At 41.0% G+C, this 26,021-nt stretch overlaps 1 protein-coding gene across 2 annotated transcripts in view; it reads right to left on the bottom strand.

The window, feature by feature from the left end:
- Positions 1-620: 620 nt before the first annotated feature.
- The window catches only part of LOC126267493 (uncharacterized), a 99,391-nt gene continuing 73,990 nt past the window's right edge, over positions 621-26,021 (bottom strand). For both annotated transcript variants that reach the window (XM_049972779.1, XM_049972778.1), the window contains exon 5: positions 621-1,043. In XM_049972779.1, coding sequence (XP_049828736.1) covers positions 875-1,043 — 169 coding nt within the window. In that variant the 3' untranslated portion in view covers positions 621-874. The remainder of the gene's footprint in view (positions 1,044-26,021) is intronic.

Genomic DNA, 26,021 nt, shown 5'->3' with positions numbered 1-26,021 from the left:
ATGCATAACAGTTCTTCTTACATAATTATCTTCCCATGGCAATTGAAACTTTATTCGTGACCACAGGTTTTCATTCCCAGTCATCCGTATGCATTCTGTGTACTGTTTGGAGTAAAATCCCTTTAATGTTGCAGTCTGCTATGTCATGATTTCACTTCTGTGATTGTATTTAAAGTCACAAAGAAATTAATTCACCTCATATTATTCCCTCTGTTTGATCTCTTGGGTATTTTGACTGAGCCATCCTAATTCATGAACAAGAATAGCAGAAGTTATGTGATGAAAATCAAAGCTCAATTGGTGAATGAATCACACTTTCATATATGCTACAGTGTCATGTAATTAACATACTTGTCTAGTAGTTGTTGCTTCTTATGATGCTACCATGATGGCAGCAGTGGGAGAGCAGACAATGCCAGCCTCAGTGAAAAGCTTCTCACTGCCTGTTACATAAGAAAGGAAGACAAGGGGTGAGGGAACTAACATCCCCCTTCCAGTATCACTTTCATTGCTACCTAGTACAACACATCATTTCATTTCATTGATTTCGATCTTTTAGTAATTCTTGTCCAAAATATTAGACCAGAGCAACAAAAATATTAAACAATATAAGTAATATATGAGGAAGTTATTGTTAATCTGTAATTGCATTTACAAATGTCTGTTTCTCAGTTACACACAAAGTTCACAAACCAGTAATACAATAACATGGAAGATGATCCAAATAATACATTAACACCTGGTAAAGGTCATAGCACTAATAAGACTTTCATATTAGATGCATCTGAACAGTGAAGCAAAGCTCTTATGATACAGGCCTCCATACTTAGCAAATAAAACAGATTTAAATAATGTTAATGAAGTCTTCCACATTTTAAATTTGTATGCTATATGTTACAAGGTTCAGAGGTTTTCTTGTAAACTCAAGTATTTCAAGAACTTCTTTCTTTTCTAGAGACTCTGGTGATAAATATATAAATGACTGTATAATAGTTTTCATCATGTTAATTTCGCTTGCGATGTTTTTTAAATTTTTGCTCTTCCTGAAAAAGAAACAATATTATTAGTCTTTCAGAAACAAACAATATATAAATGTTGCACGTTTTTCCAGCAGTTTTTGAATAATGATTTTTTTGAAAGGGGATAACTTTCTGGTGTGACTACAGAAATTGCAAGTTCTTTATACAAAAGATTTACTTATTTTCATTTGGCTTATGCTACCAACTTTGCTATGCTACCAACTTTGTACAAATAAGTACACAACTGCACCAAAATAAGGAGTTCACACACTAATTAAAATTATATTACAAAATCTACATAGGCACAAATGTATATACAGAATTTTGCTCGATTTCAACTGCAGCCAGAACAGAATATAAAAACAAGAACCCAACACAGTTTGGGGAACAAACATACATCGCAAGATGTCTTCATGTAACAGTAGCACTGTTACCCTTGTTGGAACAGCACCTTTACTTTCACAAAATTTTGGGACAAAGGGAGGTTTAGCTGGACTTTAAAATATCTACAGAAAAAAAGATGGCTGTTTACATCTGCCCCTTATTTCTTCTATCATTCACTGAGAGGGCTACCGTTGATAGACCCTACCTATCTGATAGAAGTGGGAAGGTGTTTTACCACATAGAAACAGAATTGTTGTTTACTTCAATCTATGAAAAAACAAGCTACTTAAACTTTATTTAGACGTTATGAATCCAAAATAGATATCAATATAATAATTTGATGACACGGACATTGTTATTAATCAAGCCATTTGAAGTTAAGGAGATTTCCACTGATTTTTCTGAATAAATGAAACTTACACATATTGTGTATGGTGATAGCATGTCTGTAATCACTCTTCAAATGGATGCAAGAACTTCATTATCTCAAAACTTCCTGGAAGATTGAAACTGTGTGCCAGATCGAGACTCTAACTTCAGACCTTTGCCTTTCGCAGGTAAGTTCTCTACCACCTGAGCTACCAAAGCACGACTCCACGACCCACCCTCACAGTTTTACTTCCGCCAGTACCTCGTCTCCTACCTTCCAAACTTCACAGAAGCTCTTCTGCAAACCTAGCTCTCCTGGAAGAAAGGATATTGCAGAGACATGGCTTAGCCACAGGCTGGGGGATGTTTCCAGAATGGAATCAGGTTACCTGAAATTGAGGCCAGAACAATTACAAGAGTGGAAGATGTGTTGTAAGGATCCCTCCCACCTGCATACTTCAGAGAAGCTGGTGTTGGAGGGAAGGGTCCAGATGGCGCGAGCTGTGAAGCAGCCGTTGAAATTCTGCTTCTTGTACTCAGCTGCATGTTGTGCCACCATTTGGTCAACTTTGTTCTTGACAACAGTTTGGCAGTGGCCATTCATCCTGGAGGCCAGCTGATTGGTAGCCATAGCTTCATAAAAGGCTTTGCAGTGTTTGCATCACAGTTGATGTATGACACGGCTGCTTTCAGAGGTGGCCCAGCCTCTAAGGGGTAGGATAAACCTGTGACAGGACTTGAGTAGAAGGTGAACAGGGTGGGTGGATTGGGCAGGTCTTGTACCTTGGTCTGCCATAGGGATCATATCCCTGTGGCAAGAGGCCAGGAGTGGCATAGGAATGGACTAGGATACTGTGGGGATTGGGTGTATGATGGATCACCACTTTAGGAGGCGTGGGAAGAATTTTGGGTAGGACGTCCATTTCAGGGGAGGATGAGGGACAACTCAGGCCCTGGCAAAGGATATGATTCAGTAATTTCAGTCCAGGGTAATATTTGGTGACAAAGAGGCTATCCTTTGTTGGGGGTGGCTGGAAGAATAGGCATGTGTGAAGATATGGCATGGGAAATCTGTTTAGAGCCATCAGTGAGGTGGAGGTCAACATTTAGGAATCGGGCAGAGGAGAACAAGGTGAAGCAGTTGGGAGGAAATATGTTGAGTTGTGAAGGGCTGTGGATAAGGTGCCTTGACCGTGACTCCAGATCATGACAATATCATCAATTAACCTGAACCAAACTATGGACTGGGAAATTTGGGAGGCTATGTTTGATGTGGCAGTAGAAATTTTGTTTAATTGAGATGTTGGTCAACAAGAGTGGAATTCTTTCAGTGGGAGGACAATAGCGAGCTACAATGGGGCATCCAGGATTGTTTGTTTTGTGGATTTTGGAGAGCATGTAGAAGGTGGGTGTGCAGGGTGCTGTTGGGGTGAGGAGGGCGATAGACTTAAATGAGAGGTTCTGGGAAGGACCTATCAATTTCAGTAGGAATTGGAAGTTTTTTGGACTGCCAGGATGGGATCACCCTAGCACAGCTTGTGAGACTCATCACAACAGTGGTGGAGCCTTTGTCTGCAGGAAGGATGATTAGGACTGGATTAGTTTTCAGGTTGTGCATGGTCACCCCACCTTCTGTTGCCAAACGGTTAGGGCACTTAGGAAGAGACCTGGGGAAGGATGGTGAAGCCAAGACGACGGTAAGGAATTTCTGGAAGCTGACTAGGGGATGGTTATCTGGGAAAGGGAGGTGAGTCACAGTACAGTAGTGGTATGAACTGGGAGAGGCAAGGTTCAGTGTAGGGATTAGGTTGGTTTTGGTTGGATTGATTGGTGGCAAAGAAGTATTTCCACTGAGGAATCGAGAGAAAGAGAGTAAGTCTTTGAGAAGTCCAACAGTGTTAAATTTGGGGGTAGAGCTGGAATTTAGGCCACTGGATGGGACTGTCACTTCTGTGGAACTGGAGCATTTAGTGTAGAGGTTAGTGAAGATGTTTTGGGTATCCTCGAGTTCAGGATTTTGTGCGGCAATGGGAGAGAAGTTTGGAGGATGTGGTAGGCAGGGCTTGAGTGCTATGAGGGCTTGACAAGGGGGTTCAATGGGAGATGAATGAGTGCTGATGCACAGTGTTCCCCAAGGCAGGAGTAGGATGTTAACAGGTTGGATAATTTACGGAGGAGCTGTCTGGAATGCTCCTCCAAGTGTTGGGAGTGAAAGGGTTCTGTTTCAGAGATGATGTGAATGTGATGAGGATTTCACAGTAACAATATCTTGTGGAGCTAACAGAGGTAGCTCAGGGATGTCTGTGACATGGAGAGATGCTTTTGCAGTACCAGGTTCGTGAGGGATAGGGACTGGCAGAATCTGGAGAGGTGAAGTGCGCTGTGAATGGAAGAGTGGAATCGTGATAGTGGAATCATGATAAGGGGAATTTTATGGTTAGGCTGTTGCAGAGCATTCCACAGTATTTAAAGAATAGAAAGTGGGGCTGGGTTTCAGCCATGGAAAGGAATATGTTTCTGAACTGGTGAAAAAAAGTGGAGAAAGGGTCCACTGGAGTAGGGATTATGTTAGGAAACTGGAAATAATGTGTTCTTGTTGACCAACACATCCAAACAATTGCCCAAAATCTAGCCTCCCACATCAAAGATACTAACCACTTCTTTCACCCACTTTCTGTCATCCCCACACCTTTACATCTCAGATCCCTTCTTGTCATTGTTGATGTCACCTCCCTACACAGCTTGTCGCTATTGAACCCTACCTCTCCCAATGTCCTACATGCTGACTCGAAACTACTTTTGTTTGAAGGGAAGTTTACAAACAAATCTGTGACACAGCCATGGGCACCCGCATGGCACCCTCCCGCACCAACCTATTAATGGGCCATTTGGAGGAAACGTTCCTAGCCTCCCGAAACTCCTAACCCTTCGTGTGGTTCATGTTCATTGGTGGTATCATCATGATCTGGACCCATGGCCTATGGGCCCCATCTACATTCCCTCACAAAATCAATTCCTTTTCTCCCATCCGCTTTGTCGGGTATTCCTCTACTCAATGTGCCATTTTCCTGGATGTTTACCTCAAACTCGCTGATGGGTCTGTCCACACATTTGACCATTTTGAACCTGCTAACCACAAACAGCTGCCATCCTGTGAACACCAAAAAATCCCTCCCACACAGCCTAGCCACCTGTGGACAATGTACTTGCAATGATGAGAACTCCCTTGCGCAGTATGCAAAAGGCCTCACAAAGGTCTTCATAGAAGGCAGAAGCCAAGATCAAGTCCACAAACAGATTGCCCTTCCCATGTCTTCCAACACCCCCAATTCTCCAACCACCCCAATGAATGGCTACAAAGGAGCAACCCCTTCATCACCGAATATCACACTGGATGGGAATAACTGAACCATATCCTTTGTCAGGGCTTTGATTAGCCCTCATCCTGCCCTGAAATGGAGACATCCTACCGAAGATCTTTCCCACTCCTCCTAAAGTGGTGTTCTGTCATCCTCACAAACTACACAACATCTTAGTCCATCCTTATGCCACTGCCACACCCAGCTCCTTGTCACAGGGATCATATCCTTGTGATGGACCAAGATGCAAGGCTTGCCCAATCCACCAATCCAGCACCACCTTCTCCAATCCCGTCAAAGGTTTATCCTAACCCATCAGAGGCTGTGTCCCTGTGAAAAAAAAGCAGCCATGTCATACACCAACTCTGCTGCAAATACTGCACAGCCTTTTATGATGGTATGAAAACCAACCAGCTGTCCACTGGGATAAATTGCAACTGCCAAACTGTTGTCAAGAACAAAGTTGACCACCCAGTAGCACAGCATGCAGCTGAGCGTAACATGCTCAGTTTCAATGGTCGTTTCACAACCTGAGCCATCTGGATACTTCCATCCACCACCATCTTCTCTGAGCTACAAAGGTGGGAGTTATCCTTACACCACATTGTCCACTCCCGTAATAATACTGGCCCCAAACCTTGGGTCCCACACCCTTCACCCATTGTCTCTCCTTCCACCATCCTGTGACATTTCAGACATCAAACACACTGTCAGGCATATTCACCTGCAAATATTTTCATGTATGCTTTACTATGATCTACATTCATTTGAATCAATTTACTGTAGTTGAGCCTTGCACTTTTCTCTATAATTTACCACATCCCTGAACCAAATAACCAAACTGATATTTCCTTGATGCCTCAGGGTATGTCCTATTAACTGATTCCTGCTTTTAGTAACTTGTGCCATAAATTTCTGATCTCTCAATATGATTTAGGATCTCCTCTTTATTTTTCTGATCTACTCATCTAATCTTCAATCTTCTGTAAAACCACATTTTAATGGATATTTTCTTCTTGACTGTACTGATTACTGCCCAGATTTCATTTTAATTAAGGCTACAGTCCAAACAAATATCTCCAGTAAATATCTATTAACAAATGGTTCAAATGGCTCTGAGCACTATGTGACTTAACTTCTGAGGTCATCAGTTGCCTAGAACTTAGAACTAATTAAACCTAACTAACCTAAGGACATCACACACATCCATGCCCGAGGCAGGATTCGAACCTGCGACCGTAGCAGTCGCTCGATTGCAGACTGTAGCGCCTAGAACTGCACGGCCACTCCGGCTGGCTTTTATTAACACATATTAATACTTCTGCTATCAGCTGTATCACTGCACAAATAGCAAAACTCATCTATTACTTTCGGTACCTCACTTTTTAATCTAATTCCCTTAGCATCATCATCTGATTTAATTCTATAACATTCCATTCTCTCCCCCTCTTTTTTTTTTTACTTCACTTGATGTTCATCTTATAAACCATTTTCAAAATCTTACCGATTCCATCCAATGTCTCTTCCAAGACATTTGAAGTTTCCTGATGATATTGCAATTTTTTCACGTATAGCAAAGTTTTGATTTATTGTCCTTGAATTTTAATTTTGTTCCCACTTTTCTCCTTGGTTTTCTTGATAGCTCTATCAGTGTGCAAGTAAGTTACAATTCTCTCTCGCACTTTTCTCTGTTACTACCTCCCCCTCCATGTCTCCTGATCCACAGAATTAGAATCTGGTTTCTGTAAAAGTTGTAGGTAAGTTTTTGTTCTCTGTATTTTATCCCTCCTACCCTGCTGTCCACCCTGTGAAACACTTTCTCTGTATCTACAAATGCTATGAACATATGGTTGCCTTTCTTCTGTCTATCTTTTAGTATAAGTTGTATTGTCAGTATTACCTTGTGTGTTCTTACATTTCTCTGGAATCCCACATGATATTTCCCAAGGTTTATTCCTAGCACTTTTTCTGTTGTTCTGTAACGGATTTGTGTTGGTATTTTCCAACCAAGAAATATTAACCTGATAAGTTAGTAATATTCACACCTGGCACCAGTTGCCTTAATTGCAACTGAAACTACTAGATTCTTCTAGAAGTCTCAGGGGATGTTGCCAATTTCGTACTTCGCATACCAGGTGAAAGATCCCACTCTTCATTTTGGTATGGTGTTTGGGACTGCGTTGTTTCTTCTTCTGATATTTTGGTTGATAACTATACCGCCACCCCCAGGCTATACCGGTGATGGATTTAAAACCACATGACAATAATATACTGCTGATCAGAGATAAAACTTTGTGTGTCTATGAATGAAGTGTAGCTTATGTGAAGTCGTCAAATCTACAGCACTTACAAAGTATGTGATTAGTTCTTAAAATGGATGGAAGGTGTTGGAATTTTGTACATGGTATATTCTACACTAATCTCAGTAACTCAGAGGGAATGTAGTCTACTGTAGGTGTCTTGTTTCAACTAAGCTTTTTCACTGATCAGTGAATTTCATCTCCCAATATCGTATCTTCCATCTCATCATCTACTTCATTTATAAACATTCGATATATTCCTTCCACCTTTCAACTTCCACCTTTTTACTGAGTACTGGATTGCTAACCAAGCTTTTCATTTCTTCAAAAGTTCTGTTAATTTTTCTATAGGTAGTCTCTATATTTCCCACAGTCATACATACTTCTTCAGCTTTACATTTGTCCTCCAGCTATCCCTGCTTAGCCATTTTGAGCATTCTACCAGTCTCATTTGCCAGATGTCTATATTCTGTTTTGCCTGTTTCATTCACTGCATTTTGATCCTCTGTGGCCTTCACTATTTCATCTCTCGAAGCTACCCATTTGTCTTCTATTGTTTTTATTTTCAGTGTTACAGCCAACCATTGCCTAGTAATCACTTTGAATCTCTTGGGATCTGATGCCTACTTTCTCCAATTTCTTCAGATTTAATCATCAGGTTATAACGTAGAAAATACGGTCACAGTCTACAAATGTCCATAGGATTATACTGCTTAGCACGAAAAACAACACTTCAATTCAGTGGTGGATTCAGGGGGAGGGGGGGGGGGGGGCAAAGAGGATCAAGTTCGCCCCCCCTCGCCCAACAAAGCATCTGTGTCCACCCATAACAAATCTCAAATTAAACGACATTATCCTACTGTATTAGCACTATACTATCTACAGAACATTTTTCATCACTTGCTACATAATCCACTTAAAGTAGGTGTAGCATGTTTTCAAATTTTACCTTTCTCTATGAAGGTGCTTATGTGACCAGTTTTTGAATTGCATGCCACCCATTCGGAACACAGCTACACACACACACACACACACACACACACACACACACACACACACACACACACACACACACACACACACCTGCCCAATAGGAGTGTGCAGACAATAGAATGTGCTGTTCAAGTGGTTTTTAATTGTAAGCAAAGAGTGCTTTTGTTTGTATTTGTCAGATTTTCAAAAAAAATGACATCGAAACGTAGACAAGATCTTTGTTCGTTCTTTTTTTACTGAAAATGAAGAAAGAAGAGGTAGGATCGAGAGAAAATGAACCAGTATTACCTGGAAACAATGCCAGTAACTTACTGTTGACCTGGCATTCAGCAGGTACATCTTTCTGATTACTTTGTATGTACTTAATGAAATTCATACGAACATGATTAGTGGAGTTTGCGACCTTTTATCAGATTGAGTTCGTTAATCTTTCAGTTGGTGTGGTGTGGATGGCTGTGGACTGGACCTTGGATCAGTGTTGTGAAGTTACTGGATCATTATTGTGATGTTACTGATATTTCCCACTAAATTTGGTGGTTTTGAGTACCTGTCTAGTGTACAGATTTCGCATCTACTGGCTGGTGTGAATTATGGTGGACTTTAAAAAGATTTTGTTGGTTTATGGTAAAATTATTTTTTAAAATCTCTTGATCCATTCTACATACAGCAAACAGCACTATTTAATTTGCTGAAGTCTATTAGCTCTTGAATTTATATCACCTAAACATTTATAACACATGGTATTTTGTCTTCGTTTCTGTGTTTTGTGGCCGTATTGTTATGCACCCGTTTTGTTATGCGCTCTAGTATTAATAAATCACATATCTGCAGTGCTGATGGTAATGTGGTGTTTCTTATATCAGTTGTTGTTTTAGTGTTAGGCATGTGTAAAGTAAAGGGACAGTATATGCAGAAATCTCATGCAAAGTTGCTACACAATAGTAAATTTGCAAGCTGGCTAGAAAAAATTCAAGGCGATGACACAAGAGCATAATGTATAACGTAAATTTTGCCGTAAAATTTGTTAGTGTGTTCTGCACAATAATAAGCCAAAGTATTTACAAAAAATAATAAAAATCATATCATCACTTAACTGGTTTGTGCAAGAGTAAATTCACAGACCAGTAATATTACCAGAAAATATGTAGAAAAAATGTAGTGCAGCTATAAAACATGTAATAAGATTGTACATCTTATCTACAACGTTAATTCCACCTTCTGTCGTGTTGTACTCAATTATGATTTTAGGTTTGTGTGTTTCTTCATCCACTGACGCCATGTCATGCACATCAGACGAAAGTATGATAGCATGGTTTTTACAAGGAACATATGAAAGTAAGGTCTTATCCTACTGAAATCCAAACATTGCACATCCAATTTCTTTTCTTTTGTTTGGGAGAAATTCTGGAAGAGTTTTACATCTGTTCTTTGCCATTGTACCAATGCAAGTGATAGTCTTCGCAGCAAATATTCAGAAAGGATGTAGCTTGTGTACCAATTGTCATGTGTAAGATGGTTGTTAGAATTTTCTTTAGGCACCATATATCTTTTCACTATGTCCTCAGGAGCATTAGATACCCGATATTGTTCTTTGGTGGTATGCCAATAAACCTCCAGATTAGTGCAATAAAATGTTTTTGCATCACACAGAGCAATCATTTTTGTCCCATATTTAGCTGGTTTGCTGGGTATTTGCTGAATCCATCTACAGCTATCTCCATAGGGGTTAAGCATTTCATGTAACGTGGTGAATTCACCAAGCTGTAAAAAAACATTGACAGTTAGCAGCAAAGGATTCAATACTGTACAAATTGCAGCCAGCTTACCACACAGTAATCAGTCTCTCTCTCTCACTCTCTCCCCCCTTTTTTTGCAGGTTTTATCTGGCATATCCAGATTATCATCAGTTTTTCTCCTGAGATTCCTCATTTCCATATCAACAAATCACATACAGCTTAGGAAAAAAAACAGTTACCTATTGTAACTCACTGCAGTCCTAAGTAGTTTCATTCCTGTCCCGTCTGCTGCCCAGAATTCATGTACATTAGCATGACGACATTTTCTTCTTCTTCTTCTTCTTCTTCTTCTTCTTCTTCTTCGGGGGAGGGGGGGGGGGGCAGTAGAGGGAAATCCCGAACAAAGTCATCATTTTGTCACTTCATTACCTCTTTTGCATGAGAATGGATGTGCTAGGTCAATTATTTTCAAAAAAGTACTAACTTCAGTTGTTATAACCATCACCTTTCTCTTCGGATCTGGTAGAATTTGCACACTTGCTTTCACACCAATATGAAACTTTATTGAAAACACAAAGAGCCCTCTTACATCTGCAGTATCTTTGGGATCATCACCATACTCACATTCAAGTTCAGATTCACTGCCATGGTACTATTCAGTGTTTTCGTCACTCAAATCTACTTTACTTCGTCCAAGTCTGAAGAGTATGGATCAACTTTATCACCACTTTCTTCGAGCACTTTGCAAATTTATTCATCTGATACACCATTTGAATTGGAACAACATAGAAATGAAGTGGATAAATACATTCAGATGTCCGTGTAACCAAAGTAACGTTTAATTTGCACCTAAAAAACCAACGAATAAGTATAGTTAACTTTTTAGTACACTTTCCTCTGTACAATGACAGCTGGAACAAAGCTTGCAACTGTCACACCAGCAGACGCGCGTTGTGCGTTTTACAACATTCGACACATTGTTGCTTACAATTCAGAAAATAAACTGAGAAAGTTAACAAAACGAACTGAAGCCATTTTAACAGTGTCAAGAAAACATCAACAATGGAATACAAGGCAGGTATGGCACAATAAGCTCAAGGTTATAGCATCGATTAGGCATAAAAACTACTGCTGCTGTTGTAGTTTTTACAACAGGGTTAAATCAACTATCAATTTTTCCTTTCATTGATGTCATTACTGGTCATTTTCCTTGTTACATTACATAGTATCTTTTACTAAATGAATAGTCAGTTTTGTCTATTCTTGTTATTCCTTTCAGAAGCTCACACACCAGTGCTTCAGTTTGACCTCCTTCACCCTTATAATATTTTGTGGCTACTTGTCACCTTCATCTATTGCTGTAGCAGCAGTGCTGAATGCTTAAGTTCGTTAGTGCACAATGAAAACTGTGTTCACTCTTTTAATGATAGTGGGTAGCAGTGGGACCCAGCAACTGCAGCACAAGCAATAGTCACTAGGCAACAGCTGTGGCTATTGATAACGGCAAAATGTAGACAAATACAACGAGGGAATGGATGCAAGGTAGTTCTCAGCACCCACTGCTGCTGTGAATATCATCTTGGTACATAATACATAATGGTTTCAGGCATTCTTCTTTAGGCTATTACGATTGGGGGCTATTACTTCCAGAACATTACTATCATGATTTTTTGTGTATTTTTAGTTAACTTCCTTTTCCCTTTGTCTTCTGTTCAGTGGCCATGCAAAAATCTTAGACAGGACCAAAATGGTGGCCACCCAGAATGCAGATGGACAATGTGCCATGTAGAGAAACTTGAAATAGGCATCCACTACAAGCCAATACTGATTTAGGAAGGGCCCAGCAAAATCAACATGTAGATGCTCCCATGGGTGCTGCAGCATCGGCCAGAGGGAAAATAGGCAGCTGCAGTGCTGCTTGTTGTTGAACACCGAGTGCAAGTGGTTATAAGTTGCCTAATGTCCCCATATATGCCTGACCAATACACTCGCCGGCACGCCAAAGCTTTGGAATGAGACGTATGCTAATGAACAATGTGGAGAAGTCTCATTGACTTGCGGCATAAGGAAGCAGGAATGACAACCTGGAAGCAGTGTCCTCCGTAGCTAACAAAAGAACCCAGTCAAACACACAAAGGCAGTGCTGAAGTAAAAAGCAATTACGCAAGGGACCTGATGCATGGCCTGGGCACTTTTCCAGCGAACAATACTGCATGAAAGAGGATCCTCAACGACAGCCGATGCTATCGTGGCATGAGTGATGGGGAAACCATTGTCAGTATTTAAACAGAAACAAAGCAACTCATTCTGATTGAATGCCAGGCCCGGCCCGACTGGAAGGCGAGATTAGGCATCAGCATTTGTGTGTTGCACCATCGGCCGACAATGGATCTGATAATGATAACAGAAGAGGAAGAGAGCCTACTGTTGTAAATGATATGCTGCCTTCTCTGGCATGGAAGTTGAAGGGTTACAAAGAGCAACCAACAGCTTGTGATTAAATGCAACCTGATACCACACAAGAATACTTGAAAAGTCTTGAGAGCGAACATAATTGCTAAAGGATATGTTCAATATGGGAATACTGCTGCTGAGTGGGAGTTCAGGTCTTGGAGGCTTAAACAATGGTTGTTCATACCCATCTGCTTATTTGTTTGCCTACACTGCGCAAAGACCATCCTGAGATGCATCTGTAGCCAACACGAGATGCTGACCAGGCTGGCCAGACATAAGGCAGACTGAAGCTCAGATGTAAGTAAGGCGAACACTCAGTCACAATTTTGGGTAAAAAAAAAAAAAAAAAGGACACATTTTTACGCAAAAGCATGTGCAGGGGCTGAGCAAAAGTGAATGCGTCTGGTAAAAACATAAGTTATATCCAACTTTACCTAGTAACACCTGCAGTTCCTAACAGAGGTTGGCTGCAGCAAAGCCGCAATTGCAACAACATGCTGACACAATGGCTTGACTCCTGTGTGAGTAATCTCAAGACCTAGGTTCTCAACTCATGGCTGAAAAATTGAGATTTGGCAAGATTGCACTTGAGACCCACTGACTGCAAAACAAAAAACAATGAGCAGAGATTTCTAAGGTGGTCTTCGGTGGAAGAACCCAAAACAACGATATCATTGAGGTAACAGATGCAGCCGGGCACTATGACTGTCAGCCATTCAAAAAACCGTTGAAAAATTGCAGACACGCTAGTGACACCAAAAGGCAAGTGTTGAAATTGGTATAGGCCGAAAGTTGTACTGACAATGAGAAGGCGTCTAGTGCCCTCATCCAAGGAGATGCTGCAGGTACATTTCTGGCAAATCAGTCTTGGAAAAGTAGAGGCCGCCTGATAATTTTGTGAGCAACTCATCAGATCGGGCCAAAGTGTAAGTACCTACCACAGACTGTGCATTAATCGTGACACTGAAGTCGGTGCAGGGGCGAAGCTTATCTGTCGGCTACTTAAGGATGACCAGTAGTGTCGCCCATTCACTGGAAGAAATAGGCTGAATGACATTGAGCGACATAAGACTGTCTAATTCGACCTTGACAAAGGCTCACAATGTGACAGACACCTGCCGCACCTGAAAAACCACCAGACACGAAAACTCAGAGCAGAGGCACTCCAGTTCCTGATATGGAACTTTAGCTGACACAAGATTTACCTCATCGGCAAATGGAGAAACTGAAAGTGTCAAACACATCTAATTCTGACAGGTTTGTGGTATGGGAATGACCCATGACAAGGAAGGGGAGAGGCTGAACAACAGATTTTTAAGAGAGAAGTGGAGAGACCTGGGATCAAAATGTGCTGCTTAGTGTAGCTAACCAACTAACATGAAACCCCTTCAAGTCCATATACATTTGTGTGTTTACTAAAGTTTCCGCTGTTCCTATGTCCACTTGCATTTTTAGCAGTTTATTAAACACATGCAAGACAATAAACAATTTGTTCAGTGATACAGTCATTTCAGAGAAACAGTTACTGCCTATTAGTACTACTGTGCTCACCATGTTTGAAGAGGAGTTACACATTGATGCAATGTGGCCTTTCTTTTGACATTTGTTGCAAATAGCCCAATGCCTAAGGCACGAAAATGCTTGTGTTGAGTGAAGCGGTATGGGAAAGATGGAAGGGGTATGCAGCTGCTGCTGTGACATGGCCTGTTGCTGCTGCTCCATGCAACACTGAGTCGGAGGTCGTACTGCTGCAGTGGCTTCCCCAGCATCCTGGACACACTTGCAGTGTGCATAGCGGATCGACTGAGCAGCTTCCAATTCCTTACCCCACACAACAATCTGATCACCTGCAGCGTGATGCTTCGAAGGACTGTGCTTTATTCAGCCCTTCCATAAGCATCAGATTCTCACAGTGATCAGGGTAGGATTCATAATGAGTACTAGTGACAAATTTACAATGACAGCTCAACCCCTGTAATTCTGCAGCTCAGGCTTTGTAAGATTGGTTTGGGTGTTTCTGACAACAGTAAAATTCTACACGCATTGCAACAACATTCACTCTGTCACAGCAATAAGTTGAGAGAAGCTTGTACATTCCATCGAATGATAAGCTGACCAGTTCTTGCAAATGCGGAAGTTGGCACAACAATTGATAAATGTGCGGTGAAAGCCAGGAAAGAAAGCCCTACATATGTTTGCATTGCCCTTGCGAAAAACTCTGAGGTGACAGCCTAACCATGTCTCATAGGAGTCCCAATCTTCAACCAATTCATCACATGCAGGAAAGGGTGACGGTTGTATTGCCGGGAAGAGTAATCTGCTGCAAACACACACTTGATTAAGAGTGATGGTGCGAGCCTGCTGCTTCCATGAAAACTTGCTGCTGGGTAATGACACACATGGAAAAAAATCCAACTGCTCTGTTACACTCTCCCTGCACTCCATCCTACACTGAAGAGTCAAAGAAACTGTTACACCTGCCTAATATCATAGAAGTGCCACAACACAACTTGGCAGGGTCTCGAAAAATATCTGAAATAGTGCTGGAGGGAACTGATACCACGAATCCTGCAGGGCTGTCCATAAATCCGTAGGAGTATGAGCGGGCATCTCAATATGCTCAAAAATGTTCATATCTGGGGAGTTAGGTGGCCAGCAGAAATGTTCGATCTCAGAAGTGTGGTCCTGGAGCCACCGTAACAATTATGGGTATGTGGGGTGTCACACTATCCTGCTGCAATTGCGCAAGTCCGTCAGAAGGCACAATGGACACGAGAGGATGCAGGTGATCAGACAGGACGCTTACGTACATGTCACCTGTAGGAGTTTTATCTAGGAATCCGGTAAAACATCAAAACTCGGATATCGCTGCAGCTGGAAAAAAATTCTCCAAGCACAGGACCGACGACGACTGAAGAGAATCGTTCAGTGTGACTGAAGTGCAACCCTTCTGCGAATTGCTGCAGATTTCAATGCTGGGCCATTAATAAGTGTCAGCGTGGGAACCATTCAATGAAACATCATTGATAACAAATTTTGGAGCCGAAGGCCTACTCATGTAACCCAGATGACTGCATGAGACAAAGCTTCATTCTTCACCTGGGCCCATCGATACTGACATTAGACTATTGATGAATGGAAACATGTTGGCCGGTCAGACGAGTCTCTCTTCATATTGTATTGAGTGGATGGATGTGTACGGGTATGGTGACAATCTCGTGAATCCATGGACCCTGCATGCAGCAGTGGACTGTTCAAGCTGGTGGAGGCTCTGTAATGGTGCGAGGCATGTTCAGTTTGAGTGATATGGGTTGAAGACCCATTACATGCAGTCTCCCATCCTTCATCAAAGACACCAACCACTTTCTCGAACGCCTGGAATCCGTATCCAGTCTGTTACCCCCGGAAACCATCCTTGTAACCATTGATGCCACTTCCCTATACACGAATATCCCGCACATCCAGGGCCTCGCTGCAATGGAGCACTTCCTTTCACGCAGATCACCTGCCACCCTACCTAAAACCTCTTTCCTCGTCACCTTAGCCAGCTTCATCCTGACCCACAACTTCTTCACTTTTGAAGGCCAGACATACCAACAATTAAAGGGAACAGCCATGGGTACCAGGATGGCCCCCTCGTATGCCAACCTATTTATTGGTCGCTTAGAGGAAGCCTTCTTGGTTACCCAAGCCTGCCGACCCAAAGTTTGGTACAGATTTATTGATGACATCTTCATGATCTGGACTCACAGTGAAGAACAACTACAGAATTTTCTCTCCAACCTCAACTCCTTTGGTTCCATCAGATTCACCTGGTCCTACTCCAAATCCCATGCCACTTTCCTAGACGTTGACCTCCATCTGTCCAATGGCCAGCTGCACACATCCGTCCACATCAAACCCACCAACAAGCAACAGTACCTCCATTATGACAGCTGCCACCCATTCCATATCAAACGGTCCCTTCCCTACAGCCTAGGCCTTCGTGGCAAACGAATCTGCTCCAGTCCTGAATCCCTCGACCATTACACCAACAACCTGAAAACAGCTTTCGCATCCCGCAACTACCCTCCCAACCTGGTACAGAAGCAGATAACCAGAGCCACCTCCTCATCCCTTCAAACCCAGAACCTCTCACAGAAGAACCCCAAAAGTGCCCCACTTGTGACAGAATACTTCCCGGGACTGGATCAGACCTTGAATGTGGCTCTCCAGCAGGGATACGACTTCCTAAAATCCTGCCCCGAAATGAGATCCATCCTTCATGAAATCCTCCCCACTCCACCAAGAGTGTCTTTCTGCCGTCCACCTAACCTTCGTAACCTCTTGGTTCATCCCTATGAAATCCCCAAACCACCTTCCCTACCCTCTGGCTCCTACCCTTGCAACCGCCCCCGGTGTAAAACCTGTCCTATGCACCCTCCCACCACCACCTACTCCAGTCCTGTAACCCGGAAGGTGTACACGATCAAAGGGAGAGCCATGTGTGAAAGCACCCACGTGATTTACCAACTGACCTGCCTGCACTGTGACGCTTTCTATGTGGGAATGACCAGCAACAAACTGTCCATTCGCATGAATGGACACAGGCAGACAGTGTTTGTTGGTAACGAGGATCACCCTGTGGCTAAACATGCCTTGATGCACGGCCAGCACATCTTGGCACAGTGTTACACCGTCCGAGTTATCTGGATACTTCCCACCAACACCAACCTATCCGAACTCCGGAGATGGGAACTCGCCCTTCAGTATATCCTCTCTTCTCGATACCCGCCAGGCCTCAACCTCCGCTAATTTCAAGTTGCCGCCGCTCATACCTCACCTGTGTCTCAACAACTTCTTTGCCTCTGTACTTCCGCCTCGACTGACATCTCTGCCCTTACTCTTTGCCTTTAAATATGTCTGCTTGTGTCTGTGTATGTGCGGATGGATATGTGTGTGTGTGCGAGTGTACACCTGTCCTCTTTTTCCCCTAAGGGAAGTCTTTCCGCTCCCGGGATTGGAATGACTCCTTACCCTCTCCCTTAAAACCCACATCCTTTCGTCTTTCCCTCTCCTTCCTGAAGAAGCAACCATCGGTTGCGAAAGCCAGTAACTGTGTGTGTGTGTTTGTGTGTTTTGTTCATGTGCCTGTCTGCCGGTGCTTTCCCGCTTGGTAAGTCTTGGAATCTTTGTTTTTAATGGACTTACTAGTCTTCCATATTATGGTTTTAGAGAACGTGTAAGGTGACTTATGCAATCCATTGAACCAAAATTTTCGTCTGTGGTTATGTTGATGATTTTTATCACAAGGTTTCTCTGGATCCAACATATTTTTGGTATCTGTGTTTCCACTGGCAATTTTTTTGTAATGAAATAATATTGGGATAAGAAAATTACTATACGATCAGTGTGGAATATTGAACATTATGTGGTAGCACGTATCATCTGATTACAATTTCAGAAACTACGTATACGACCCATTCAATGCATAATTGAGCATAAATAAAAATGGGGGATTATTTAACACTAAACAAAATGGTGATTGTTGTTGTTGGAAAACTACTTGAAAATTTCATTGTTGTGATGTAACTGAAGTAAACAAACTTTTGAGTCAAGCTGGCTGTTTCATAATACACTACTAAGAAAGTCTGAAAAATTACTCTGTGATTATTTAAATATACTGTATTAGGAAAATATAACGTAATTGTATATATAAAAAAAGTACCAAGTGGCAGAAGGAGAACACACATATATAAAAAGATTTTACATATGCAAGCTTTTGGAGTCAGATTGAGAGGTTTAGGAAAAGGAGTAAAGTTCGGAAAAAGTCAGCTCAAACCCCGGGTCCGGGGAGACTTACTGGACGGGATGAGAAAGACAGAACGAGTGACAGTCAGTCTTTCCTCATCATTCCATCCAGTAAGGCTCCTCTGACTCGGGGTTTGGGCTGACTTTTTTGAACTCTACCCCTTTTCCTAAACCTCTTCAGTCTTTTTCTTCCACACTTCTTTCTTACCCTTCAAACCTACTGCCAGGAGAAGCCATTGGCCATTGGCTCCAAAAGCTTGTGTATGTAAAATCTTTTTTTTTTCTATGTTTATTCTCCAGCTGCCACTTGGTGAGTATTTTTTATCTATCTGACTACATTAAACTATCGAAATTGGATTGTTTTCATTGTTGCATTAGGAAAATGGGAATATTTTGCACTTTTTTCAGTAACGCTGAATAAGATATGTTCAATTTGTGCAGGCTTAAGTCTTGAGTCATGTGAGTGAGTTGCATTTGCGCACGAGTGTATGAGCTGTGTGTGTGTGTGTGTGTGTGTGTGTGTGTGTGTGTGTGTGTGTGTGTGTGTGTGTGTTCACAAAGACCAATGGCCAAAAGCTTTAATTGTGAAAGTCTTCGTGTTGTGCCTATCTGCAACTAAGCATCTCCACTATATAGTGAGTAGCAACTTTCCTTCTCATACCATTGTTACATGCCGTCCTAGATTTTCCATTGTTTGATTGCTTTTGATTTAAGGTTGTTTTTGGATACTTGAAACACAGTAAACATTTAACTTCTCCACAAAGAGCTCGGAAAGTCAAATTTCGTAATTCCGATACCAGGCCAACACTGATTGAGCCTCTGAGAGAAGTATATGAAACAAAGTTTAGATCTGCAGCATGGAAAGGAAAATAGTACTGCAAAGTCTCAGGAACATGAGTTAACCATGAAGTTGTCACAAAACAATTTAAACACCTTCTCTGGGTAGGTGGGGACAGGAAGTGAAGATGAAGGTAATACTGTATGGAAAATGAGAGAAATAAGCGACAATCTAGACAAAGAAGAACAGCAGATGTGACTATCTTGTGAGTCCACACTATCTATCAGTGATCGGACCTATGAACAATATCCTCATGACATCCCTGCAGACCAGTCCAAGTATTTCCAGGAGGTAAGTCCACAATGGGTGCATAGCACTGCTGAGTCTCTAACACCGAATGTCATGTGATAATAAAGGATGATCTGGCACTATTTGCTAGATGACATTAACAGGTAGTAGAATGTGCGCAATGAAACCCATGATGATGTGGTAAGTTCCGCATCCATGTATCGTCTACCACCTCCCGGAATGATAATGCCTGCCACTTCAGATATTACATATATTTTTTTCTTTTTATTTCATTGTTATGATATGTAGATCAATAATTTCGTTAGTTACACATTTTGCAGCTAATTTGAGTGATTCATTTATTGAAATGATGTGGAACAATCAGTTTATAGGATATGTGTAAGTCATCAATGCTAACATTAGTGTACACATTTTGAGTCCTCCTCATGCAGCTAAGAGAGAGAGAGAGAGAGAGAGAGAGAGAGAGAGAGAGAGAGAGAGAGAGAGAGAGAGAGAGAATTTTCCCCTTTTTTCTCTCTTTGTTTTTTTCTTTTTCTTTTCTCTCTCTCTCTCTCTCTCTCTCTCTCTCTCTCTCTCTCTCTCTCTCTCTCTCTCTCTCTCTCTTTTTTGGGGCTGCGAGTTATGGATTAAAAATTGGTCTAATAAAGTGGAAATATCCAAAATATGTCAGCAGTTTTCTCTCTTTTTCTAGGACTAGCATTTATAGGAAAAGCAAAAGTAGTCTAACTTTACTACTGTGTAACTCAATATTATGCTTCTTCCAGCTCAAGATTTCGTCAGTACATACACTCAACAATCTGGAGCATTCTACCCTGTTTACTGACTCCTATTCATGTGCTACATCAATTGTTGGTGTAACTGCTTGTTGTACAAAACTGAACATAGTGCATTTTTTCAAAGCTAGGGGCACACCATTTTCAAAGAACCACTTAATAATTCTTTAAAATCATCATTTACAATTTCTTCTAGCACTGTATGCAAGAAGTACCAATTGTGCTTCATGAATGTTAAATGGAAGGTCATTTGTGTATGGGGAATAAGAGTGGATGCAAAACTGAACCTTGCAATTTTGTAATTTCTCCCATCACTAAAATTGTCTCTCGTTTCAAAATTGTTTGGAGTATTCAGCACAAATTTTGCATTCTGTCTGTTAATTATGATTCAAACCCATTGTGGGTACAGGTGACTGTACCATAGAAGATAATTTTTTCTAAGAGTGTAACTCAAGACTTTTAATATTTGGTGAGTATATTTATAAGTAAAATTTTCAGGAGAGCGACTCATCTGGAATCCAAATTGTGATGTGCTACATACATTGTTTCTACTTAAATGTGAGACTACTCTGCACTACTTTAGAGAGTTTTGGAAAAAAGACGACTGTAAGGATACTGGATAATAATTATATATATAATTCTTTCTTGTCACTTTTTTTATTATTATAAAGGGGTTTCAATAGCATATTTTAACACCAGGAAAAGTTCTCTGTACCACTGACGCATTATTTGTAAATCACTATGGACACTAAATTAAAACAACTTTTCAGAGTTCTGTTTGAAATTCTGATCAGTACCGAATGATCTTTTAGTTGGTTGGTTGGTTTGTGGATTTAAGGGACCAGACTGCGACGGTCATCGGTCCCGAGCTTTAAGTTGTTATAGTATTTATAATTCTATCAATTTCAGCGGACATTGGTGCTAATTCTAGTTGGTTGAAGTTCTGTGGAATAATTTCTTTTATATTCTCTTGCTTCTTCAAATGAACCATTGTTGCTATATTTAAAAAGTGATTGTTAATAATCCTTGCCATTAGTCAAGTATCCATCAAAAGTCATTTCGTTTAATTGATGTGGTATCTTATACAATGACTAGTTGTCCTATTTACCATTTCACAATCTTCTATATAGTTTTAATATTATTATCTGCATTATTAATTTCTGTCAGAACATAAGTATTTCTGGACATTTTAATGACTTTCCTTAAAATATTACAGTGTGTTTTGCAGAATGCAAGTAAAGTGAGGTCTTGACTTATTCTGGCCTCTATATAAATTTCACTTTTCCTCTTACAAGAAATTTTAATCCCTGTTGTTATCCACTGCTGAAACCTTTTTCTTTTGACAACTTTTTAGGAAACCTACTTTTAAGGAAGGAAGGATGACTACAGAGCACAAGTTCAGGTTACAGAAGCATGATGAAGGAAATTGGCAGAGCCCTTTCAGAAGAAACCATCCTGGCAATTGCCTTAATTGATTCAGGGAAGTCATGGAAAACCTAAATCTGGATGCCCAGGCAGGAGTTTGAACCACTGTCCACCTGAATGGAAATCCGGGGTGCTAACCACTGCACCACTTTGCTCAGTGCTACTTTCAAACACCAACACAAATTTACTTTTAACTTTCAACTTTTTCTTAAAACATTGTACCCTATTCTTATGAGTAAGCCTCCTGCTTTGTATGCATACAATTCAGAGCAGAAATAAACAATATTTATTTCAGTTAACTGTGCCTTATGATCAGAGAGCCTCACAACTGGCAACACATTAACTGTTTCAGCCAGTATATGGAAATGTCATTGACCAGGATCCTGTTGTCTTGCTGCACATGAGTTAGAAAATCTACCACTGAAATCAGAATGAAACAGCCAAATAATGATTGCAGTTCATTTTTCCTGCCAGAATATTTTAAGAAATCTACACACAGATCTTCACGAACTACTAACTGTTTCTTCTTGGCCGATACGTAGCTCAATGATGCCTCTAGATTTCTCATAAATGGCTGAAAGTTTCAGTAGAGGTAACCTATAAATTGTTACAAGTACAAGAAAAGTACTTTTGTAGTAACAATTCAAAGGACATACCTCCAGGTTCTGATCTACAAGAAATTTGCTTGTCCCAATATGTCTGACTTCATGTCCAACTTTTACACATATTGCAACTCTTCCTCCTTCCAAGTTAACTCTAAAAATGATGCTAGTCTACACCCACACGGTTACTCTGCAATTCACATGAAAGTGCCTGGCAGAGGGTTGAATCGAACGATTTTCATATTACTTTCTACCATTCCACATGGCAAAAAGGAACACTTAAATCTTTCTGTTTGAGCTCCGATTTCTCTTATTTTATTATGATGATCATGTCTCCTTTCATAGGTGGGTGTCAGCAAAATATTTTCGCATTCAAAAGAAATGGCGATTGAAATTTCATAAATACATCTCGCCACAAAGAAACCCACCTTTGTTTCAGTGACTGCCATCCCAACTCGCATATCTCACTCTCACCCCTATTACACGATAACAGAAACGAGCTGCCCTTCTTTGCACTTTTTCGATGTCTTCCATCAATCCTACCTGGTACGGATCCCGCACCTCACAGCGATATTCCAGCAGAGGATAGACAACTGTAATGTAGGCTGTCGCTTTAGTGGGTTTGTTGCATCTTCTAAGTGTTCTGCCAACAAAGCGCAGTCTTTGATTCGCCTTCCCCACAATAGTATCTATGTGGTCTTTCCAATTTAAGTTGCTCGTAATTGTAATTCCTAGGTATTTAGTCGAATTGACAGACCTTAGATTTGTGTGATTTATCATATACCCAAAATTTATCAGATTTCTTTTGGTATTTTTGCTTAGTGCCAATTGCCACTTTTCGCACCAGACAGAAATTCTCACTAGATCATTTTGTAATTGGAATTGATAGTCTGGTGATTTTACTAGACGGTAAATTACAGTGTCATCTGCAAACAATCTGAGGGGACTGCTCAGTTTATCACCTAGATCATTTATGTAAATCAGGAACAGCAGAGGGCCTACGACACTACCTTGCAGAACGCCAGATATCACTTCTGTTCCACTCAATGATTTACTGTCTGTCACTACGAACTGTGACCTCTCCGAGGAAATCACTAATCCAGTCACACAACTGAGACAACACTCCATATTCACGCAATTTGATTAATAGTCGCTTGTGATGAATGATATCAAAAGTCTTCTGGAAGTCTAGGAATATGGAATCGATCTGAGATCCCTTGTTGACAGCACTCATTACTTCATGGGGATAAAAAGTTATGCTCCAAAATCCTACTGCAAATTGAGGTCAGTGATATGGGTAGGTAATTAAATTGGTTTCTTGAATATTGGTGTGACCTGCGCTACTTTCCAGTCTTTAGGAACAGACCTTTAGTCAAGTGAGCAGTTGTATACGATTGCTAAGAAAGGCACTATTGTCTCTGCGTAGTCTGAAAAGAACCTGAATGGTATACCACGTGGGCCAGAAGACTTGCTTTTCTTAAGTGATCTGAGTTGTTTCGCAACACTTAAGATATCTACCTTTATGTCACTCATGCTAACAGCTGTTCTGGTTTCAAATTCTGGAATATTTACATCATCGTCTTTTGTGAAGGAATTCGGAAAACTGCATTTAGTAACTCCACATTAGTGACACCATCATTGGTCACATTTCCATCGCTATCGTGCAGTGACTGTATTGACTATAATAGTTGACATTAAGTTCCCCATCTCCGTGGTTACGTAGCGTTAAGACTGGCACACGACATCTATCATTTCCGGACTTTCTACATCATCTAGGCACAGAAGCAGCTCAGCTGACCTACATTGTTTCTCAGTCCCCAATATTCTGATGAAACAAACTCATTTTACTTCCCTAGAAACTGTTACATATATTATTGTCCTGTTCCAATTTCTTTCAAGTTGTTGGTCCATAACATGATTCTAACCTAAGAAATATGCCCCTCTGATTCCAGTAATGACAGTGGTACTGTAAGGAGCAGTCAAATGAAAATCGAACGCCTGCCACGAGGGGCCATGGAATGGTTTCATTCAAAAGTAGTCACAACACACATTAAGACATTTATCCCCTGGGAAACTAGATAATCAACTCCAGTTTTGCAGAATGCTGTTGGCTGCTAACAGATCCACAACTGCACCCACTACTGCATTTCATTGTCCTTGAAAGCGACATCCAGCTTTGGATTTCTTTGGCAGCAGATACTGTTGGCTTTGCCGTTTACCACAGGCTATCAGATGGAATCATCCTGTTGCACAATTACGCCCATCCCACACTGCCAATCAGATGAATGCTACACTTTAGCAATCTGGTTGCCAAGCACTGCAACATCTTCCATACAACTAGGATTTTTCAAAATGTGAGTTTTAAACCTTGGGCTACCTGAATATAGACAGGCATGGACGTTGGTTTCAGTTGGACGAGGATGTGCAATAGTAGGTGTGGTTCTGGATCCGTCAGGAGCTGACCGTTTTCTATATAACAGGAATTGACCATCTCTAGTGGGATAAATGTCTTGATATGTGTGGGTATTACTTTTAAATAGAACCATTCCACAGTTCCGTTGTGGTGGGTGCTTTATTTTTATTTGACTTCTCTCACATAACTATAATAATATTTGTATTACCTCCAAAGACAACTTATTATGAACAGATTAATTTGCATGGTGAATAGAGTTCTATACAGTAAATGTTAAAATGGGCAAAGTTAACATTTGACCATGAAAGTAAAGCAGCACTCACTCAACACCTCACATGTGAGTAATAACAAATGAGTTTTGAGGAAAAGTCTGCAAGATTGAGGCATATGAAAGCCCAGGCCACCAAGATGTCACTACCACAAAATGCGAGGTTTTAACTGTGACACTGAGCAGAAGTGGAATGATGGACATCATCATGAAGTTATGATGAAAATTCGAGGAAGAACAATGTGATGATAAAATGCAGTGCCTCATGGTGACAGCTGCTAAAATAACAAGTGTTTTCCACCAGCTTTTAGAAAAACGTGATTTCAAAACAGTTCCCTTTATATACAGATCAACACTGATCATTTTGGTACTGTGTATCCATCATCATCATCATCATCATCTAAGACTGATTATGTCTTTCAGCGTTCAGTCTGGAGCATAGCCCCCTTATAAAATTCCTCCATGATCCCCTATTCAGAGCTAACATTGGTGCCTCTTCTGATGTTAAATGTATTACTTCAAAATCATTCTTAACCGAATCCAGGTACCTTCTCCTTGGTCTGCCCCGACTCATCCTATCCTCTACTGCTGAACCCATGAGTCTCTTGGGTAACCTTGCTTCTCCCATGCGTGTAATATGACCCCAACATCCAAGCCTGTTCGCCCTGACTGCTTCATCTATAGAGTTCATTCCCAGTTTTTCTTCGATTTCCTCATTGTGGACACCCTCCTGACATTGTTCCCATCTACTGGTACCTGCAATCATCCTAGCTACTTTCATATCCGTAACCTCAACCTTATTGATAAGGTAACCTTAATCCACCCAGCTTTCACTCCCATACAACAAAGTTGGCCTAAAGATTGAACGGTGCACAGATAACTTAGTCGTCGTACTGACTTGCTTCTTGCACAAGAGAATAGATCGTAGCTGAGCGCTCATTGCATTAGCCATGCTACACCTCGCTTCCAGTTCTTTCACTATGTTGCCATCCTGTGACAATATGCATCCCAAGTACTTGAAACTGTCCATGTGTTCTAACTTTGCTCCT

Source organism: Schistocerca gregaria, chromosome 4 (genome assembly GCF_023897955.1).
Source record: "Schistocerca gregaria isolate iqSchGreg1 chromosome 4, iqSchGreg1.2, whole genome shotgun sequence".
NCBI lineage: Eukaryota > Metazoa > Arthropoda > Insecta > Orthoptera > Acrididae > Schistocerca > Schistocerca gregaria.
Note: the sequence above shows the minus strand (reverse complement) of the source record. Positions and strands in the feature narration are given on the sequence as shown.